Source organism: Hemiscyllium ocellatum, chromosome 2 (assembly GCF_020745735.1).
Source record: "Hemiscyllium ocellatum isolate sHemOce1 chromosome 2, sHemOce1.pat.X.cur, whole genome shotgun sequence".
NCBI lineage: Eukaryota > Metazoa > Chordata > Chondrichthyes > Orectolobiformes > Hemiscylliidae > Hemiscyllium > Hemiscyllium ocellatum.
The window spans coordinates 147,279,921-147,298,796 of NC_083402.1; the positions used below are offsets into that span (position 1 = coordinate 147,279,921).

Here is an 18,876-nt window from a genome sequence, read left to right on the forward strand (position 1 = left end):
AACTTTTGATCCCCTTGATACTTGAGAACCTATCTGTCTTGGTCTTGAATATACTCAATGACCTGGCCTCTGAGGCAGTGAATTCCATAGATTTGTCACTCTCTGGCTGAAGAAGTTTCTCCTTCTAAAAGGTCTTCCCTTTACTCTAAGGCTCTGCCGACAGGTCCTAGTCTCTTCTACCAATGGAAACACCTTCCCAACATCCACTCTGTCCAGGCCACTCAGTATTCTGTAAAACCCTTCCTATTCATATACCCATCCAGATGCCTTTTAAACGTTGTAATTGTACTAGCCTCCAACACTTCCTCTGGCAATTCATTCCATATATTCTGTGTTGAAAAGTTGTCCCTTAGATCCCTTTTAAATATTTCCTATCTCACCTTAAGCCTATGACCTCTAATTTTAGATTCCCCTACCCTGGGGAAAAATATTATCTACTATATCCACACCCCTCCTGATTTTATAAACCTCTATAAGGTCATCCCTCAGCTTCCAACATTCCAGAGAAAAAAAAGCCCCAGCCTATTCAGCCTCTCCCAATAGCTCAAACCCTCCAACCCTAGCAGTGTTGCAACATTTTCATTATCAGTAAGGAATCATGGATGTAGTTAACATGTACTGACTTGAAATTATCCAAAAGTAAGGTATGGAAAATTGGATACAGAATCTGAACTGTACCCTAACCAGTGAGCTCTTAAGGTCTAGCTTTTTTGCGTTTATGTTTGGTGACATTATAAGAGATTAGAGTTTGCCTCAAATTGGGATCCAGTGTGGCACTGTGCACAGCAGGATCACAGAAATTGCTGATCAACCTCATTTGTTTATTCCTGATGAGCTGAAGACACCAGGTAAAGTCTCAAAGACAGCTCTTTGATTGTGGGAGCAGGGAGGAAAACAAGACTGACTCCAATCGGCTCACAGACTAAGGTAAGTTCAGGAGTAGGAAACAAATATAGTCATTTGAGTAAATATTTTTAAAATATGGCAGCCTTGAGCAATCCCTTCTAAGGACTGCTGGTAAGATCAATTGAAAATAGTAGGCATGTTGTTAATGATGATTTTAATAATTACAAAGATTATGTCAGTTATTACAATAAACTAATGGAACAGTGTGGACTAAGTATTGAGACCTTTGGGTGCTGATGATTGATCATATGACTGATATCAGTCAGGGACATTGTCTTTTTCATGACTATTGCTTTATCTATAGTTACACAATATAATAATTTCACCTCATTCCTTCTGCCTTCCTATTGCCTTTTGTGTACTCTAAAGTGGCAATGGAGACAAAGTACTTCTTTAGTATCTTGATTCCTTTATTATCCATGAGTATATATTATTGATTTTCTGTAAGCTAACCTCTTCTTAATTTAATGTTTTATTTTTATTTATATATCAGATCCTTTTACGTTGCTTGTCAGTCCTTATGTATTCTCTCCCTTACCTATTCTACTGTTTAAAATCCTATTTCCTGTTCTCTAAATTCAGCTTGTTTTCTTTTATGCACCTAAGTTTTTCATATGCTTCTGTTTCATGCTTCATTTTAATATTAATTTCTGTACTTATGCAAGGAATTCCATACTTTGATCATGATCTAGTTGTGTTAGGATAATATCGAAGATATTCTCAGGAAAAGACAGGGAGGATAAAGCTTAATGGTTTCCACTGGTTGGGGTTCTAGAATTAAGGGGTATAGTCTGAGAATGAGGGCCAGACCATCTAGAGATGTTAAGAACCACTTCTACAGACAAAGGATGGGAGATGTTTGGAACCCTCTTCCACAAATGGCAGTTGATGCTGAATCAGTTGTTAATTTTTAATTCTGTAATAGATAATTGTTTGATAAGCAAGGGTATATGGAGTTAGGCCACAGATCAGCCATAATCTCATTGAAAAGTGTAACAGGCTCAAGGGACTGAATGGTCAACCCCTGTTCCTATGTTCCTACATTCTATTGAGATGAAACTGTATATAAACTAATCTGTGTGCTTTATGTTTATACACATATATATTAAAAAAGATATATAGATATATTATTGTTTACATCATGTTCAGATTCTTCAAATTCTAATTTAAACATATGTGTTAACCCATGTGTAGGAAGTTAACAATTAGCTTGTAAAAGCTTCTATACCCATAATTTCAAGTAAAAGGAAGTTAAGTAGAGTTTCTATGGAATTTGCCAGAGGACTAACAGGGGAACTTTCCCAATTCTGTCTTTCATGTTTTATTCTGCGTTGGCAACTCATTCAAGAGAAAATCTGTTCTTCTGATATTCTGGCACATGTAGTCAAGTCACTCATCATGCAAGTTGTCTCTGAAGTCTTGGCAGACATAACTTGCTCAGGAAGTAGCGAATTGAGAAGTTCTTTCAGTTGCTCTTTCAGAAGAACAAATAGGATTGACCATGCACTGAACAGGAGAGTTTGTTTTTTCAGAAATAAGAGAGGTCAGCTAGGTAATTCTTCTTCACAGGCTTCTTGTTTCAACTTATTCCAGACCCCAATCACTGTCGATCCAGCCACTGTTCAAATGGTCACAGCAGAGGTCTCCAGACTTTGCAGACGAGCAGTTATCACCAGCCACAGCAATTTTGGGAAACACAGTTGAAAACATTCTTTCTCTGTCCACAGTGACCTTTCAATGACTTATTTTAAAGGAAGCTCTCTCAGTATTTCCGAAAAAGTTGAATTCATTTTCCACAATTTTTCAAAATACAAGTTCTACCAAAAGCATTAAATATAAAACAACTTTGTTACAAAGTAGAGATGTTTATTCCTCCTTGGTTTCCCACCAACATTCACAATTGGATACAGCAGCACCGCTGTGATTTGCTCCTCTGGTGGTAAGATTTCCTATGATGCCTCTGCCTGTTTAAGTTGATGTAAGAGATCCCATCGCACTACTTAAAAGAAGGCCATGGAATATGTGACTGGTGTCCTGGCTAATACCTATCCCTTAATCAACTTAACAAAAGAAAACAGATTGTCTGGTCATTATCACATTATTAATCACATTCATAATGAAAAGAATTGAAGGAGCAACACAACTGAAGCATAAACAGCAGTACGATCTGATGGATGTCTTTGTAGTGATTGGAAACAGGTGGATCTCATTGATTGTGAGTTCCTTGATTGGAGTTGTTAACCTGGGCCAATCAGGAAACCTGGCTGACATATATAACCAGAGGGTCCCCCTCCAACTCTATTTTGATTTAGTCCCTGCCCTCCCCTGCACTGTTCGATCACACAGCATTGCCCTTTGATGTGAAGGGCACTGCTTGTCACTGGCCACTCGGGTGTTTTCCTACTTTTCCTGGTGCTGGAAATTGAATAAAGATTTGTACACCTTGTCTCTCACTGTGTCTCACACCTGCACACACACACCATGGGTGCTGGGGATAAAAATAATAAGCACTACCGCAGTTAGGCGGTAGTGTGGAAAATAAAGAAAAGAAAAAAAAAAGCAAAAAAAAAGGAGTGTAGGAACACTGCTTGTCACTGGACCACTCGGGTGTTTTCCCTGTTAAAATAAAAATTTAAAAAAAGAAAAAAAAACTAAAAAAAAGAAAAAAAAATAAACAGGGGGTCCCCCTCCAACTCTATTTTGATTTAGTCCCTGCCCTCCCCTGCACTGTTCGATCACACAGCATTGCCCTTTGATGTGAAGGGCACTGCTTGTCACTGGCCACCTGGGTGTTTTCCTATCTTCCTGGTGTTGGAAATTGAATAAAGATTCGCGCACTTTGTGTCTCTCACTGCGTCTCACACTTGCACACACACACCATGGGTGCTGGGGAAAACATAAGCATTACCGCAGTTAAGCGGTAGTGTGGGGGTAAGGGAAAAAAAGAAAAACAGGGGATATGCAGGGAGTGGAGTGCATTATTTCCCCCTCCAACTCTATTTGATTTAGTCCCTGCCCTCCCCTTCACTGTTCGATCACACAGCATTGCCCTTTGATGTGAAGGGCACTGCTTGTCACTGGCCACTCGGGTGTTTCCTTTCTTCCTGGTGGTGGAAGTTGAATAATGATTCATACAGCTTGTGCCTCTCACTGTGTCTCACACCTGCACACATACACCATGGGTGCTGGGGAAAAAAAATAAGCACTCCCGCAGTTAGGCAGTAGTGTTGCGGGAGTTAAAAAAAAAAGAAAAAAAAAAGGAGGGTCAGGGGTTCTGTAAGAAAAAAACAACAGGGGGTTTAGAATCTCCTCAGTTCAGGGACTGACTCTGAGCTGGCTGGTCAAAGCTAGTGTACAGTGCACAAGTAAAGAAAGGGTGACTTGGTGATGGGATACTAGCCTCTGTGCAGTCATTTCAATGCTATCCTGGTTATTCAATATGCATGTAATCTTTATACTGACTTCAGCACTGTAGACTTGTCTGACATATGAAGCATGTCCACAAGTAAAACATCCAACATAGGATGCTGCAGATGGTTGGGAAAGAGAGGGGGATTAAAATCAGCACTGACCTGTAATTGAATCACTGTCTGAATATGACTCTCTGGTGCAAAATGAATGGAATAGCTTGGAATGATCACAAAGCATTCAAATAATTGATGAAGCATAAAGAAGCAGAAACATTTTTGCATCAACAAGGTATTTTAAACATAAACAAAATTATAGTGAGGACTTAAATTCTAGGTATTTAATTAAAGTGTTTAAGAGTTATCCCAGCATATTTGGGATAAATAGTTTTAATATATATTGAGACCAGTAACAGGAATAAAAGCAATTTGGAGCACTGTCTTCATGCAATTATTCAATCATACAGGCACCCAGAATTGCAATTAAATAAATAGATTGAACAAATAAGTTAGTTTAAAAAACATTGAGGTAGTACTATTCTGCTAATGAAATATTTACACACTATTTTACCAGGTTTGTAAACACAAGACAATATGGTAGGATGAATGGTAGAACAATGATGTATAATTACTGAGTATTATAAGTATTATGATTCATTATATTTTACACAGCTAAAAAAATGTGAACTTGCTTACAAGTTATTTTATAGTTTAAGGGGGAAAGAAGTCATTAATATAGTTTGCAGGGTTGACGATATAATATACTGGAGTTTTGCAATGGCAATGGTGACCGTGCTGAAACAGTTCTTTCGGAAACCACTGTCCCTCCAGACATTTTCTGAACCAATTCCATCAGAAATGTTATTACACGCCTCTGGAGTGAGTGTGACTTGAACCTGGGTCTCCTGGGCACTGCCACTGCACCACAAGAGCTCCCCAACATTACCCCTCTATGACAATAATAGACATTACTGGAGAAAATCTGCAGGTCTGGCAGTATCTGTGAGAGAAAATAGAGTTAGTGTAATGGCCCTTAGTCCTAAAGACCTGCTGAATTTCTCCAGCAATTTTTTTTTTATTTCTGATTTCCAGCATCCATGGTTCTTAGTTTTATTTTAGTCTTTTCCCTTCTATTGTTTTGAGTTTGATTTGAAAACATGCTGTTATTTAACATATATTACAAAACTCGATATTTCTGGTCATATGTTCGTTGTGGTTGCCAACCAGTGTATAACATTTTGAAATATCCAGACTAACATTTACTTTTATACATACTTCAGGTAGCTCCGAGTTTGGACCGCAATGCAAAGCCATTGGGAAGACCACCAGCAACAATCTAGTGGTGACGAGCAGTCCCATGACAGTCCAGAGAACGGGACTTCTATCAAACCAGACAATCTTCCAGAGCAACCACTTCAATCGCACTCTATATCGGCAGATGCACCCAAATCTAAACATTCCTGCGTCAGATACAAGGTCTTGCAATGGTTTTGTTTTGTTAAATAATTTGTTGATTCATTGATCTTGTGATTCCCTATTCTAATGCCATTTTAAAAACTCATCCATCTCTAATGTTACGAATAAGTGGCTTGAATTGAGAAAAGGAAAACCAACACAAAAAAGATTTGAAATAGCTGAATTTTTTGCACTCAGATTTGAGGGATGCTAGAACACCTGAATATCTGGTTTTTTGGGTGTTTAATAAGGAGATAGTGAGGACTGCAGATGCTGGACAGTCAGAGTCCAAGAGTGTGGAGCTGGAAAAACACAGCCGGTCAGGCAGCGTCCGAGGAGCAGGAGAGTCAATGTTTCAAGCTTAAGCCCTTGATCAGGAATGTGAGGGAGTGGCCCAAGGGGATTGAGATATAAATGGGAGGGGAGTGGGTCGGGGGGGACAGTAGCTGTGAATGCAATAGGTAGATGAAAGTGAGGGTGAAGGGATAGGTCAGAGAGGAGGGTGGAGCGGATAGGTGGGAAGGGAGTTGGACAGTTAGGACAGTTCAAGCAGGCGGTGCTGGGTTGGAGGGTTGGATCTGGGATAAGGTGTGGGGAGGGGAGATGAGGAAACTGGTGAAATTGACATTAATGTCATGTGGTTGGAGGATCCCAAGGTGGAAGATGAGGCATTCTTCCCCCATCCTCCTCACCTCCATCTAAGGATCCTTCCACATCCAACAGAGATTTTCCTGCACCTCCACACATGTCATCTACTATGTCCATTGTTCTCAATGTGGTCTACTCTGCATTGGTGAGACAGGACGCCAACTTGTAGAACATTTCAGAGAACATCTCTGGGACATACGCACTAAACAACTTCACCACCCCTTGGCTGAACACTTCAAATCCTCCTCCCACTCCACCAAGGACATGCAAATCTCGGGCCTTCTCCACCACCAAATTCTAGCCCCCCGATGCCTAGCGGAACAATGCCTCATATTTTGCCTGGGGACCCTTCAACCATATGGTATCAATGTTAATTTCACCAGTTTTCTCATCTCCCCTCCCCCACCTTATCCCAGATTCCACTTTCCAACTCAGTACTGCCCCCTTGAACAGTCCTACCGGTCCATCTTCCTTCCCACCTACACACTCCACCCGTCTCTCCGACCTATCTTCTTCACTCCCACCTTCATCTACCTATCACACTCTTAGCTACCTTCCCCCCAGCCTCACCCCACTCCCATTTATCTCTCAGACTCCTTCGCCCCCCCCCACATCCTGATGAAGAGCTTATGGTCGAAACGTCGACTCTCCTGCTCCTTGGATGCTGCCTGTCCGGCTGTGCTTTTCCAGCAATACACATTTTGAAACGTTTAATATGGTCTAACCTTGGTCATCCTGAAACCATTTCTCTGTGCTCTGGTCTGAAGTATTTTTGGGAGGTTGTGTGTATCGTCCTTTGTGCCAAAAAACGCCAAGTATTTCATCGAATCCTACAGTGCAGATAGAGGCCATTTGGCCCATCAAGTCCATGCCAACCCTCCAAAGGGTATTCCATTGAGACTTACCCCACCAATCCTCAAACCCCACATTCTCCATGGCCTAACCTGCACATCTTTGGACTGTGGAAGGAAACCGAGACAGACATGGAGACAATGAGCAAATGCTACACCCAAGGTTAAAATTGAACCTGGGTGCCTGGTGCTGTGACGCAGCAGTGCCAACTACTAACTGTCCCAAAAAGCCTATTTGCTTAGTTTCTCTCCCACTTCCTGAACCTTGGTTCCAAAATCTCTTGTCTCTGCCTGTAATGGGTTTGTTATTATCTGTTCTAATCTTTTTTCCTGTTACACTGTTACAATCCCTCTTCCACCATTTATTCAAGCTGCTTCAAAGCTCTGTTGGAGCAGTGTCGGCATGAAAACCTCATCTTAAGGAGGCCTAAGGTCTGTTCCACTATGACCCTGGTGGAAAGGATGGGCAGCATTGTGTTCCTCATTCTAACTCTGCAAAGGTGCCGTTCTGGAAGGATTAGACCTGGCCTCCAAGCAGCCATCCCTGCATGACCCAAGGTCTTTGGAAGGCAACAAGTACCTGTGAGTTCACAAGTATCCTCACATCATGTCGGGTCTGATGATATAGAACATGGAATAGTACAGCACAATACAGGCCCTTCAGCCCACATTGTTGTGTTGAGCATTTGTCTTAATCTATGATCAACCTAACCTACACACCCCTCGGTTTACTGCTGTCCATGTGCCTGTCCAACAGTTGCTTAAATGTCCCTAATGACTCTAACTCTACTACCACCGCTGGCAGTGCATTCTACACACCCACCATTCTCTGCATAAAGAACCTAACTCTAACTCTGACATTTCCCCGAAGCCTTCCTCCAATCACCTGAAAATTATGCCCTCTCATGACAGTCATTTCTGCCCTGGGGAAAAGTCTCTGGCTATCTACTCTATCTATGCCTCTCGTTACCTCGTACACCTCTATCAAGTCACCTCTCTTCCTTCTTCTCTCTAGTGTGAAAAGCTTTAGCTCACTCAACCTCTCGTCATAAGACAAGCCCTCCAATCCAGGCAGCATCCTGGTAAATCTCCTCTGCACCCTCTCTAAAGCATCTACATCTTTCCTATAATGAGGTGACCAGAACGAGACACTATATTCCAAGTGTGGTCTAACCAGGGTTTTATAGAGCTGCAGCAAAACCTCATGGCTCTTAAACCCAATGTTAATGAAAGCCAACACATCATACACCTTCTTAACAACCCTATCAAATTGGGTGGCAACTTTGAAGGATCTATATATGTGGACCCCACGATCCTGCTGTCCCTCCACACTGCCAAGAATCCTGTCTTTAACCCTGTATTCATCATTCAAATTTGACCTTCCAAAATGATTCACTTTGCACTTATCCAGGTTGAATCTCTATCTGCTACTTCTCATCCCAGCTCTGCATCCTGTCAATGTCTTGTAGCCTGCAACAGCCCTCGACACTATATACAACACCACCAACCTTTGTGTCATCGGCAAACTTACTAACCCACCCCTCCACTTCTTCATTTAAGTCATTCATAAAAATTGCAAAGAGCAGAGGCCCAAGAACAGATCCCTGTGGAACACCACTGGTCACCAACCTCCAGGCAGAATACTGTCCATCCATTATCACATGCTGTCTTCTTTCAGACAGCCAATTCTGTATTCAGACAGCCAAATTTCCCTGTAACCCATACCTCCTAACTTAATGAATGAGCTTACCATGGGGAACCTTATCAAAGGCCTCACTGAAATCCACAAACACCACATTCACTACTCGACCTTCATCAACCTGTCTCGTCACATCCTCAAAGAACTCAATGAGGTTGGTGAGGCATGACCTGCCCCTCACAAAGTCATGCTGACTATCTTTAATCAAATTATGTTTTTCCAAGTAGTCATATCTCTAGCATGTGTCCAAAATCTGGAAGTGATGGTCACAGGTAAATTGAGCATTGATGGAGTGGGAGTGTTTCCTGTTAATGAACTCTGCAGGTTGGTGACAGGCTGTTGTCAAAACAACCTGCGGGCATTTTAGTGCGCTACATCAAGGAAAGACCAAAGATACTGGACAATGCCATTGCCTGTTTGCTTGGTTCTCCTCCTCATGGGGGAAGGATGTAAACAGGTGTAATCTGGCAAAAAAAATCATAGATATATTTATGGGCCAGGAATTGAGACATGTCTCACAGGTACCCAATTGCTTTTTGTAATTACATTAAAAATAATCCAAACACCTGTAATCTTGATGGCTATTGGGATAGGATTCCCACTCAGCCCTTCAGAGAGTAAGCCCTCCTCCAGCAGATATCACATTTTGTCAACGGTGGTCAAGGGAGGTACTGAATCTGCATGTGGTTTTCTGAGAGTGATGGATAATGATAGAGAGAGAGCGAGTTGGGATGGTACATGAGGTTTGGTCATTTTCTGCTGCCTCCTTGAGGGACCTTGTCTCTTGATGATGAGCACAGCAGCCAGTAGAGATGGTTGTTCTCGCTAAAGATGTTGTAATTGCTGTGCCATAGATCTCTGTAACACTTTCCTGCCCATTTCCAATATTCCTTATTTAAATGTGTCTCAGTGAATATTACCAAATCCAGAATAGGCGATTCTCTGGCTCTAGGATTTGCTACTAAACTGTTGTTAAAACAAACACGAGCACACATTCTCGGATTCCTTTGCCAATCTGATTAATTCATACATTAAAATCAATTATGGTTATTGTTGTAGTTTTGTCAGAAGTACTTGTTTAAACTGTCCTACAGTGAAATCATTATGAGACTGCTTCTAATATACTGCCACAGCTTTTAATATACTGCCACAAGTCTTCACATTTTCATTATTTATTATTTCTACCAAAACTGATTCTACATCTTGATCTTTAAATGTAAGAGCATATCTCTGTTATTGTACTAACATCAACATTAATTAATAGACCTTCCTGTCTTTCTGAAATGTCACATATCCTACAATATTATCTTGGTTACCTTGCAACCAGATCTCCATGTTAGCGATCAAATCAGACCTATTTATATCTGCGTGAGCTGCCATTCATCCATTTTGTTACAGATGCTGTGCACACATGGGTACAGCTTTAAGTTACGTCTTTTTACTATTGCTACAAACTCTGCCCTTACATGCTGATAAACTCCTAAATTTGTATGACCTGAGGGTTGCTGCTGTACTTAGAATATCAATTCTGTTTTTGCTAGCTTGTTCCCTTGCCTTGTCCTCATTAACTTAGCCCATCGTCCCACTCTTGATCCTCTGCTCTATTATGTAGCTGAAATCCTTCTCTCCTGTACTAGTTGTACAACATTACAGTACTGCTGTCTCAGGACAGCTCAAGTGAAGACCATTTAATGGCACAGTTCCCTTTTTCTTTCCTTAGTAATGATGCTATTGTCCTATAAATCAAATCCTATTTCTCACACACCAATCTTTGAACTAAGCATTTAATTCCTTAATCTCATTTAGGTGATGCTAATTTGCTCACGCCTCAGTCAGCAATTAAGAGATTACTACCTTTTGAAGTTCTTTTTTAAACATTTTGCACCTTTCTTTTCACACAGTTTCTGCAGAATCTCTTTCCTACCAACCTGTATCATTGGTACCAGTGTGGATCATGCCGGCTTGATCCTCGTTTTCCGTTGCAAATTCTCCTGCAGTTCCCTGTGGATGTTCTGAATGCTGGGAACAAACAGGCAATACAACCATCTAAACTCTTGCTCTTTGCTGAAGAAAACTGTGTCTATTCCCCCTTTGTGCTGTCCTTTACTATCACAACATTCCTATTTGCTTCTCTGGTTGAATGATTTCCGGTCGCCTAGAATCCCTGCAGCTTGGAAGCAGGCCATTCAGACCATCTGCTCCTTTCCCCCCCCCACCCCCACAACACCCAGAATATCCAGAGTCAGCGCTCAGTCATTTTAATTCAATGTTTTCATTCCACATCTGTGCCAATGTGAGCAAATCCTGGCTCCACTGTTAGAGAAGGTATAACATAAGCTGACCTTGTAAAGTTCCTCTGGTGGACATCGTCACAAATTTCTTATTTATAGCAGTTGCCAAGGTTAACATATTGGGGTTCTCTGAAGCATGAGCCTAGTCTGGGCACAGCAAAGTGTCTCAGTCTGAATGAGATTGAGCTCCTTGACCTAGATGTGGGCTATCTTTTTAAAAAATGGCATTTTGAAACCACAGCAATAAAATAATGCTCTTCAAATGTGCTCATTGTTCTTTCCAACTGAAACTCTATTGTCGTTTATAAAAGTTCACTGTTTGATCATAAAGTGACCCTCAGGAAAGAACTTCCAAGTCGAGCTGATTTTTTCTTTGGTTATTCATTGACAGAATGAAAGCGAGTAGTTATCTCAGGTAAACGGGGCAGGGGGTGGTGGGAGGGGGAGGGAGAATCAAACTTTATGTGCCTTGAAATCACATGATGGCAGAGAAACAATGCAAAGATATTGTTTTATGTTGTCTCTCTGACACTTTCACCACTAATTAGATTTTTTTTACTGACCTAAGTAATCTATGAAGGAATTTCAAAAATGTCCAAGGTAAGGTGATTTGGTACTCTACAAACATTCCCAAGGCCAATCTCTGAACATAATATTCTGCGTCATTTGTAAACATTACTTTATTCTTTGGCTGTGTCAGGTATGCACTTGGAATGTCTGTGGTTTTAATATGCTATCCATGCTTTTACCCAACTAAACCTCTGCAGAATCTTTGTGCATATGAGTGCAAGCGAATATACTTGTGATGTGAAATATTCAAAAGTGCCTTGTTCTCTATTACATCTTAATTTCACAATTAGAAGACTTAGTGCAAAACATTGATTTGGTTTTTGAAATTCCGTCACGATCTTATTTACTTTTGTCACACAGTATTGTGCTGGGATTGTATAAACTACTACTAACGTTTATTTCCTGTAATGGAACATGCTCTTGACACCTTTAAAATTCGCTTTTGATTTGATTATCAGCCTTTAAAAAAAATGTAAGGGTTGACTTGATGCAACATGAGTATGTCTTAGACATTCAGGTAAGGAGGTCAGTGATCTTGACAGAGTTTTCCTTTCATTGACAATGCATGATCTGCTGATGTCTGAATCCCTGTAATGATTGTGGGTTGGGAAATCATGGATGGAAGATAATAGCTTGTACACCCAGGGTTCGGCACTTCATACCATTTTTCAAAATGTACATGATGATGTGTTGTTGTCACCGCTAATTCACTGAAAAAAACTTTTGAAGTTCGTCAGAAAGCAAAATGAGGTAGAATAATGTGAGGACCATGACTTTCTTGTTATCTGCGTTTTCTCTGCCAAGGCTTCATTACATTATTATGTTACACAGGTAATGTTAAGCTAATATACTGGATCATCATCAAATTCAGAGATGAATGCATTTATCCAGAAACAGCTTTCACAGCTCTCAAGACAAGTATAGATAGGACACATTTAAAATATGTTCAAACACAGTTAAAGAATTAAAAGATCTTTCAATGTTTTGATTCTGAAATGCAGCAAATACAGCTTCTAAAACCAAATTCTCTTCAGTAACAAGGCACAAGAGAAACTAACTTTTAGGAATATAAAAATTGACTTTATTTAGACTCAAAAAGATGTACTGCACAGAAGCAGATCCTTCAGTCCAACTGGTTCATGTCGACCAGGTATCCTAAATTAATCAAGTCCCATTTGCCAGCACTTGGCCAATAGCCCTCTAAACCCTTCCAATTCCAATGTTGCAAATATGTCACCATTTCTTCAGTGTCATTGGGTTATATTCTGGAACTCCCTCCAATGCTCCTAAAAGCATTGCTGAGTTGCCTGTAAGACCATAAATATGTAGTAGCAGAAATAGGCTATTCAGCACATTACAACTACTCCACCATTCGATGAGATTATAATTGATTTGATAATCAGGAACTCCACTATACTGCCTTCTCTGTATAATCCTTCATTTTGTTACTGATTAAAAATCTGTCTATCTCATCCGGGAATATACCTAACAACTCAGCGTAAATTACACCAAGTGGACTGCAGCTAGTCACCACCTTCTCAAAGGCAACTAGGGACGAGTTATAAATGCTGGCCCAGACAGTGACGCCCATATCCCAGTAAGGAAAAAGAAGATAAAATGTCACAATGCTAGAAGAAGTGGGGGAGCATTGTCACACACCATCCTGGCTTGGTACTTTATCTCTGTCCCTGGGCTGTCACTACATCAAAATCATGAAATTCACCCCTAACAGCACTGTTGGTGTTTCTCCATCAGTTCAAGAAGGCAGCTCACTACTTGGCTTAACCAACAATGTCCACATCCCATGAATCAAGAAAATGAAACCATTGGGCCATCCTGTGCCCTGAACATTACAATCTCCAGCGACTAACGCTGCACAGCTGCCAACTTCAGAACACACACAGACAAGAAAAAAGTGATTTCATTACAAATGCTGCCTTTTTGTTTCTGCTGGCTTTGATTTTTTTTCAAAAGACTTCATCTTCCTCCTATTGATTTTCCCCGATCTAAATTTCCTCTCAGGTTCCTGTACCCCAGTTAGTTTAAATTCTGACCAGCAGCACTAGCAGATGTCTCTGTGAGGATACTGCTGCAGGCCCCATGGAAGTGTCTCCCATAGTTCTTGTACAGTTTCCACATGGCCTGGAGCAAGTCTCATTTACTCAGCAATCAAAAGCCCTCCTTCCGACACCATCTCTCCAGCCGCATGTTCATTTGCTCTCTCCTCCTATTCCTGCACTGTAGTGCCTGTAGCACTAGGAGTAGGATCAGTGCCATTAAATAGAATCATAGAATCGTTACAGTGTGGAAGCAGGCCATTCAGTCCATACTGACCCTGCATCCCCAAAACAGCAACCTACCCAGACTCACCTCATCCCTCTAAACCTGCATTTCCCATGACTAACCCACCTAGCCTGCACTTTCCTGGACACTTCAAGCAATTTAGCGTGGCCAGTCCACTTAACCTGTCAATCTTTGGATCATCCGGAGAAAACCCAGGAACCCTGAGATTAAAGCTTGCATTTTAATCTGATTTTAGCTCAGACCTCATCTACTTTTCCACCCATCTTGTTGGAACTAACGTGAATCGTGATTTCTGGCCCTCCCTCATAAGAATGGTCAGTGAGATCCTTGGCCCTGACACCTGGGTGAAAACATATCACCCTACAGCTGCAGCTGCAATGAGCCTGTTCGCTTACCTATTGAATCCCTTACCATTACTGCTCCTTCACTTTCCTTCTTCCCATACTGTGCAGACCATGCTACCACTGACTGTCTCGGGCTACATTCATATTGGCAACCATCATCTTCTCCTGTATCCAAAATGGAAAGATCAATTTCTGGCTGACATTGATACAGAGGACTGCTAATCCCTTCCTGGTCCTCAGAGACTGCCTGGTAGTCACCCATCCCCTTCCTAGCTGAGCCCTGTTGTTTGGCCATTTCCCTGAATGTGCTATCCATGTAGCTGGCAGCACCATAGATGCACCAGTTACTCAAGCAGTGGCTGAGTATTTTCCTAATCAACCCACTCCGAGATATTATTGCACTGTATTGGAGCTGATGGGACTTGGACGTAGGTCTCCTGGCTCAGAGGTCAGAACACTACCACATTGCCACAAAAGCCCTACTGCTTGCCATCCAAAACGCCGAGCTGATGTTGTTGATTGTTTCTGAATGGCTGGTTGTCTGGGCCATCCCATACAGTTGAGCCGCCCTCCAAAAATAGATACAATCATAAACTGTAAAAGAAACATTTGATGTTTGCCAAAGTGACAATGATGCAAAGAATTTATCTTATTATTTTTCCTTTCTGTATCTCATTTTATTTTTCTTACTTTCAGTCTATGTTTCTCTTTCTTTTTATTTCTCGTCTTACACCTGAATTGACCCTAATTCACCCATTGTTTTCCCTCTATTTTGTTCTCAATTCTAAACCCCATTGGCTATAGAGATGTGCATTTTGACCTGATGCTATTATGTCATTATGGGTTTTCATTTCCATCAATTCAAGGGGAGAAATAATTTGTAATGAAGGATGCAGCGAAACAACTAACAGCGCACTATGCAAGATGTACCCCTCAAGTGAATGAGGCTGAATCGCTGAAGATGCACCAGGATGTTACTGAATATATCCCTGTGGACAGCAACATTGGCTCAGTGGTTAGCACTGCTGCCTCACAGCGCCAGGGACCCGGGTTCGATTCCAGCCTCGGGTGACCATCTGTGTGGAGTTTGTATGTTCTCCCTGTAACTGCATGGGTTTCCTTTGGGTGACCCAGTTTCCTCTCTCAGTCACAAAAATGTGTAGGTCAGGTGGATTGGCCGTGCTAAATTGTCCCATGTGTATATCACATGGATGTGCAGCTAGGTTAGCTGTGGTTAATGGAGGGGTTACGGGGTAAAAGTGGATGCTCTTCAGAGGGTTGGTGCAGACTTGATGGGTTGGATGACCTCATTCCACACTGTAGGGATTCGATGATTCTATTGAGATGCCAGCGCCAGGGAGAAGATCATACAACATCTCTTCAGAAACTAGTCAGACCAGCATCTGGTCCACAGATCTCCTTGTCGAACGAGATATTCCATGGATTGAAGGCAGCTCGGCAGTAAACTCTCTGGTGTCAACTTTGGGAAATTGTGGCAATTTAAATAAATATCCTTACTGGAAAAACAAGGCTCTTAAAACCATTCATGCCAGGGGAAATCAGAGCTGAAAAATGCAGCAGGTCAGGCAGCATCCAAGGAGCAGGAGAATCGACTTTTTGGGCATAAGCTCCTCTTCAGGAACTAAATGACAAATGTTCCTTTAAATGGTCAATGGCATCTATGTTGGAAGCTTATGACTTTTTTAATCATGTCCTACCTGTCAGATTATCCAAAATCTTATTCCCTGCCAGCTTTCGCTACTGTGTGATACACCTGGGCTGCAGTGCTTGGCTCTGTCAGGACCATATTTTAGAACAAAATTACTCACACAGCACATGCACTCCTATCAGATTTGGGCCAAGCCAGACTCTATTTGAATAGATTATTGCACTGGCATTAGGGAAGCTTGCAGAGTAGCCAGATAGTAGCCAAACTGACAACTGTAGTGTCAATACTATCAACCATTACATTCCAGTTAAGATTAGATGATTAGATTCCCTACAGTGTCAAAAAAGCCCTTCGACTCAACCAGTCCACACTGAACCTCCAAAGAACAACCCGCCCAGACCCATTTCCCTCTGACTAATGCACCTAACGCTATGGGCAATTTAGCATGGCCAATTCACCGTTGGACTGTGGGAGGAAACCGGAGCACACAGAGAAAACCCACACAGATACGGGGAGAATGCGCAAACTCCACACAGACAGTCGCCTAAGGCTGGAATCGAACCTGAGACGCTGGTGCTGTGAGGCAGCAATGCTAACCACTGAGCCACCATGCCTCCCCTCACTTAATTTCACATAACTGAATATGCATTCAGCAGTAGGACAAACCCCTAACCAGTGCTATTTGACAGTGTTTATTAAGGGATTTAGGACCTGAAGAAAACATGCAATGGGGATGCTCATCACTGAACATAAATAGCACAGTGTGGGTGGAGCTAATTAGAGAGGCATAGCAAGAGTGAAATATGTGCAGGGTAGCATGTGGAGGGGACTGATTGGCATTAGGCATCAGAGTTTATGGAATAGTCTCAGTCATGTAACAATAAGCCTGATATATCTCTGATTACGATGCATTGTAGAATCGATCTCAACATATAAAATGAACTGTGTCAGAAAGAAACCCAAGCCAAAAGACACTTCTTGACATTGCCTTCCCCTTGACCAGTTTGTCTTAAATCCAATCTTTTGATGTGTGCACAAAACTACATGACAAAAGAAAGGGGACCCTAACCAGTCGTGATTTAATTTCTGACTAATTTCTACCAGCTGTTCTTGTGTTATGGACATGATAGTTTATAGTACCTCCATTTAAAGTTGTTGAAATCCGTAAGGAGAGGTATTGTACCTGGTGATGGCCATGATCCCGACTCTAAGCATACTGCTCAGATCACTTGCTCCCAGTCATTATATCATTAGACTCCTGTCCCTCTTAGCTCACAGCATGAGAGAGAGAAAGAGAGAGAGAGAGAGAGAGAGAATGAGGAAAAGCAATTTAGAGAAGGACAGGTTGTTGGAAGCGGGTGAAGGAAACAAGGAAGCCAGTTTGACTCAGCATCTTAAGGGAGCAGTTCTCAAAGCCATTAAGGAATTGTACAATAGACAGTTCCCTTTTATGGTGGTAAAACTCACTGAAAGCTGCCAGCTGTTAGACATGCAGTCACATGGAGCTCTCACTTCTCACGTGCTCTCCCCAGAGTGGTGTAAGGGATTTGTCCAACATCAGACAGTTTGCCATCCTCTGAGATGTAATGGTGGTGGACAATCTCAATTATAGGAGTACAATGCCTTCTGTTTATCCAGAGAGAGTTAAAAATCACACAACACCAAGTTATAGTCCAACAGATTTATTTGCAAGTAATAGCTTTCAGACTGCTGCCCCTTCATCGGGTAGTGAGTGATTTTGAACTTTCTCCACTCCTGTCCAACACCAGTACCCCCACATCATATCCAGAGAGTCACAGGGAAGTGTGCTCATGTCTTCACCAGAATACTTTAACCCGAACTGTAGGTTTCCCCATAACATGGGGTGCCGTTGGCTGGACAGATATCCTTCTGGTGCCACATTGAGATGCAAAGATCAAGTGTAATAGTACAATGTCTACTCCCGAAATGTGCAGCGAGGGCTAGTGCAGGCGTATCATATAGCTCAGTGCTCAGTATCCTAATAGTGAAATAACTGCACAGGGGATTTATCTATCCTTATGTTTTTCAAAATTTTCAGCGCATCCTCCTTCCTAACATCAACCTGTTTCACGCTGTCCTCAGAAATGTCAAGGTCCCTCTCAGTAGTGAATACTGAAGCAAAGTATTCATTAAGGACCTCCGTTATTTCCTCCAATCCCAGGCACAAGTTCCCTCCTCTATCCCTGATCGGCCCGACCCTCACTCTGGCCATCCTCTTGTTCCTCACAAAAGTGTAGAACGCCTGAGGGTGTTCATTAATCCTACCCACTAAAGGTATTTCATGCCCCCTTCTAGCTCTCCTAAGTCCATTCTTCAGTTCCTTCCTGGCTAGTGGGCGGCACGGTGGCACAGTGGTTAGCACTGCTGCCTCACAGCGCCTGTAGACCCGGGTTCAATTCCCGACTCAGGCGACTGACTGTGTGGAGTTTGCACGTTCTCCCCGTGTCTGTGTGGGTTTCCTCCGGGTGCTCCGGTTTCCTCCCACAGTCCAAAGATGTGCGGGTCAGGTGAATTGGCCAAGCTAAATTGCCCGTAGTGTTAGGTAAGGGGTAAATGTAGGGGTATGGGTGGGTTGCGCTTCGGCGGGTCGGTGTGGACTTGTTGGGCCGAAGGGCCTGTTTCCACACTGTAAGTCAAATCTAAAAAAAAATCTACTTTGTAACCCTTGAAAGTCCTGTCTGATCCTTACCTCCTCAACCTTAAGTAAGCTT

The 18,876-nt window shown here is 42.0% G+C and overlaps 1 protein-coding gene across 1 annotated transcript in view; it reads left to right on the forward strand.

Annotated features, from left to right (window-relative positions):
- glis3 (GLIS family zinc finger 3) overlaps window positions 1-18,876 on the forward strand; it is a 558,527-nt gene that overhangs the window by 143,308 nt on the left and 396,343 nt on the right. The window contains exon 5 of the mRNA XM_060846791.1: window positions 5,605-5,789. Coding sequence (XP_060702774.1) covers window positions 5,605-5,789 — 185 coding nt within the window. The remainder of the gene's footprint in view (window positions 1-5,604; window positions 5,790-18,876) is intronic.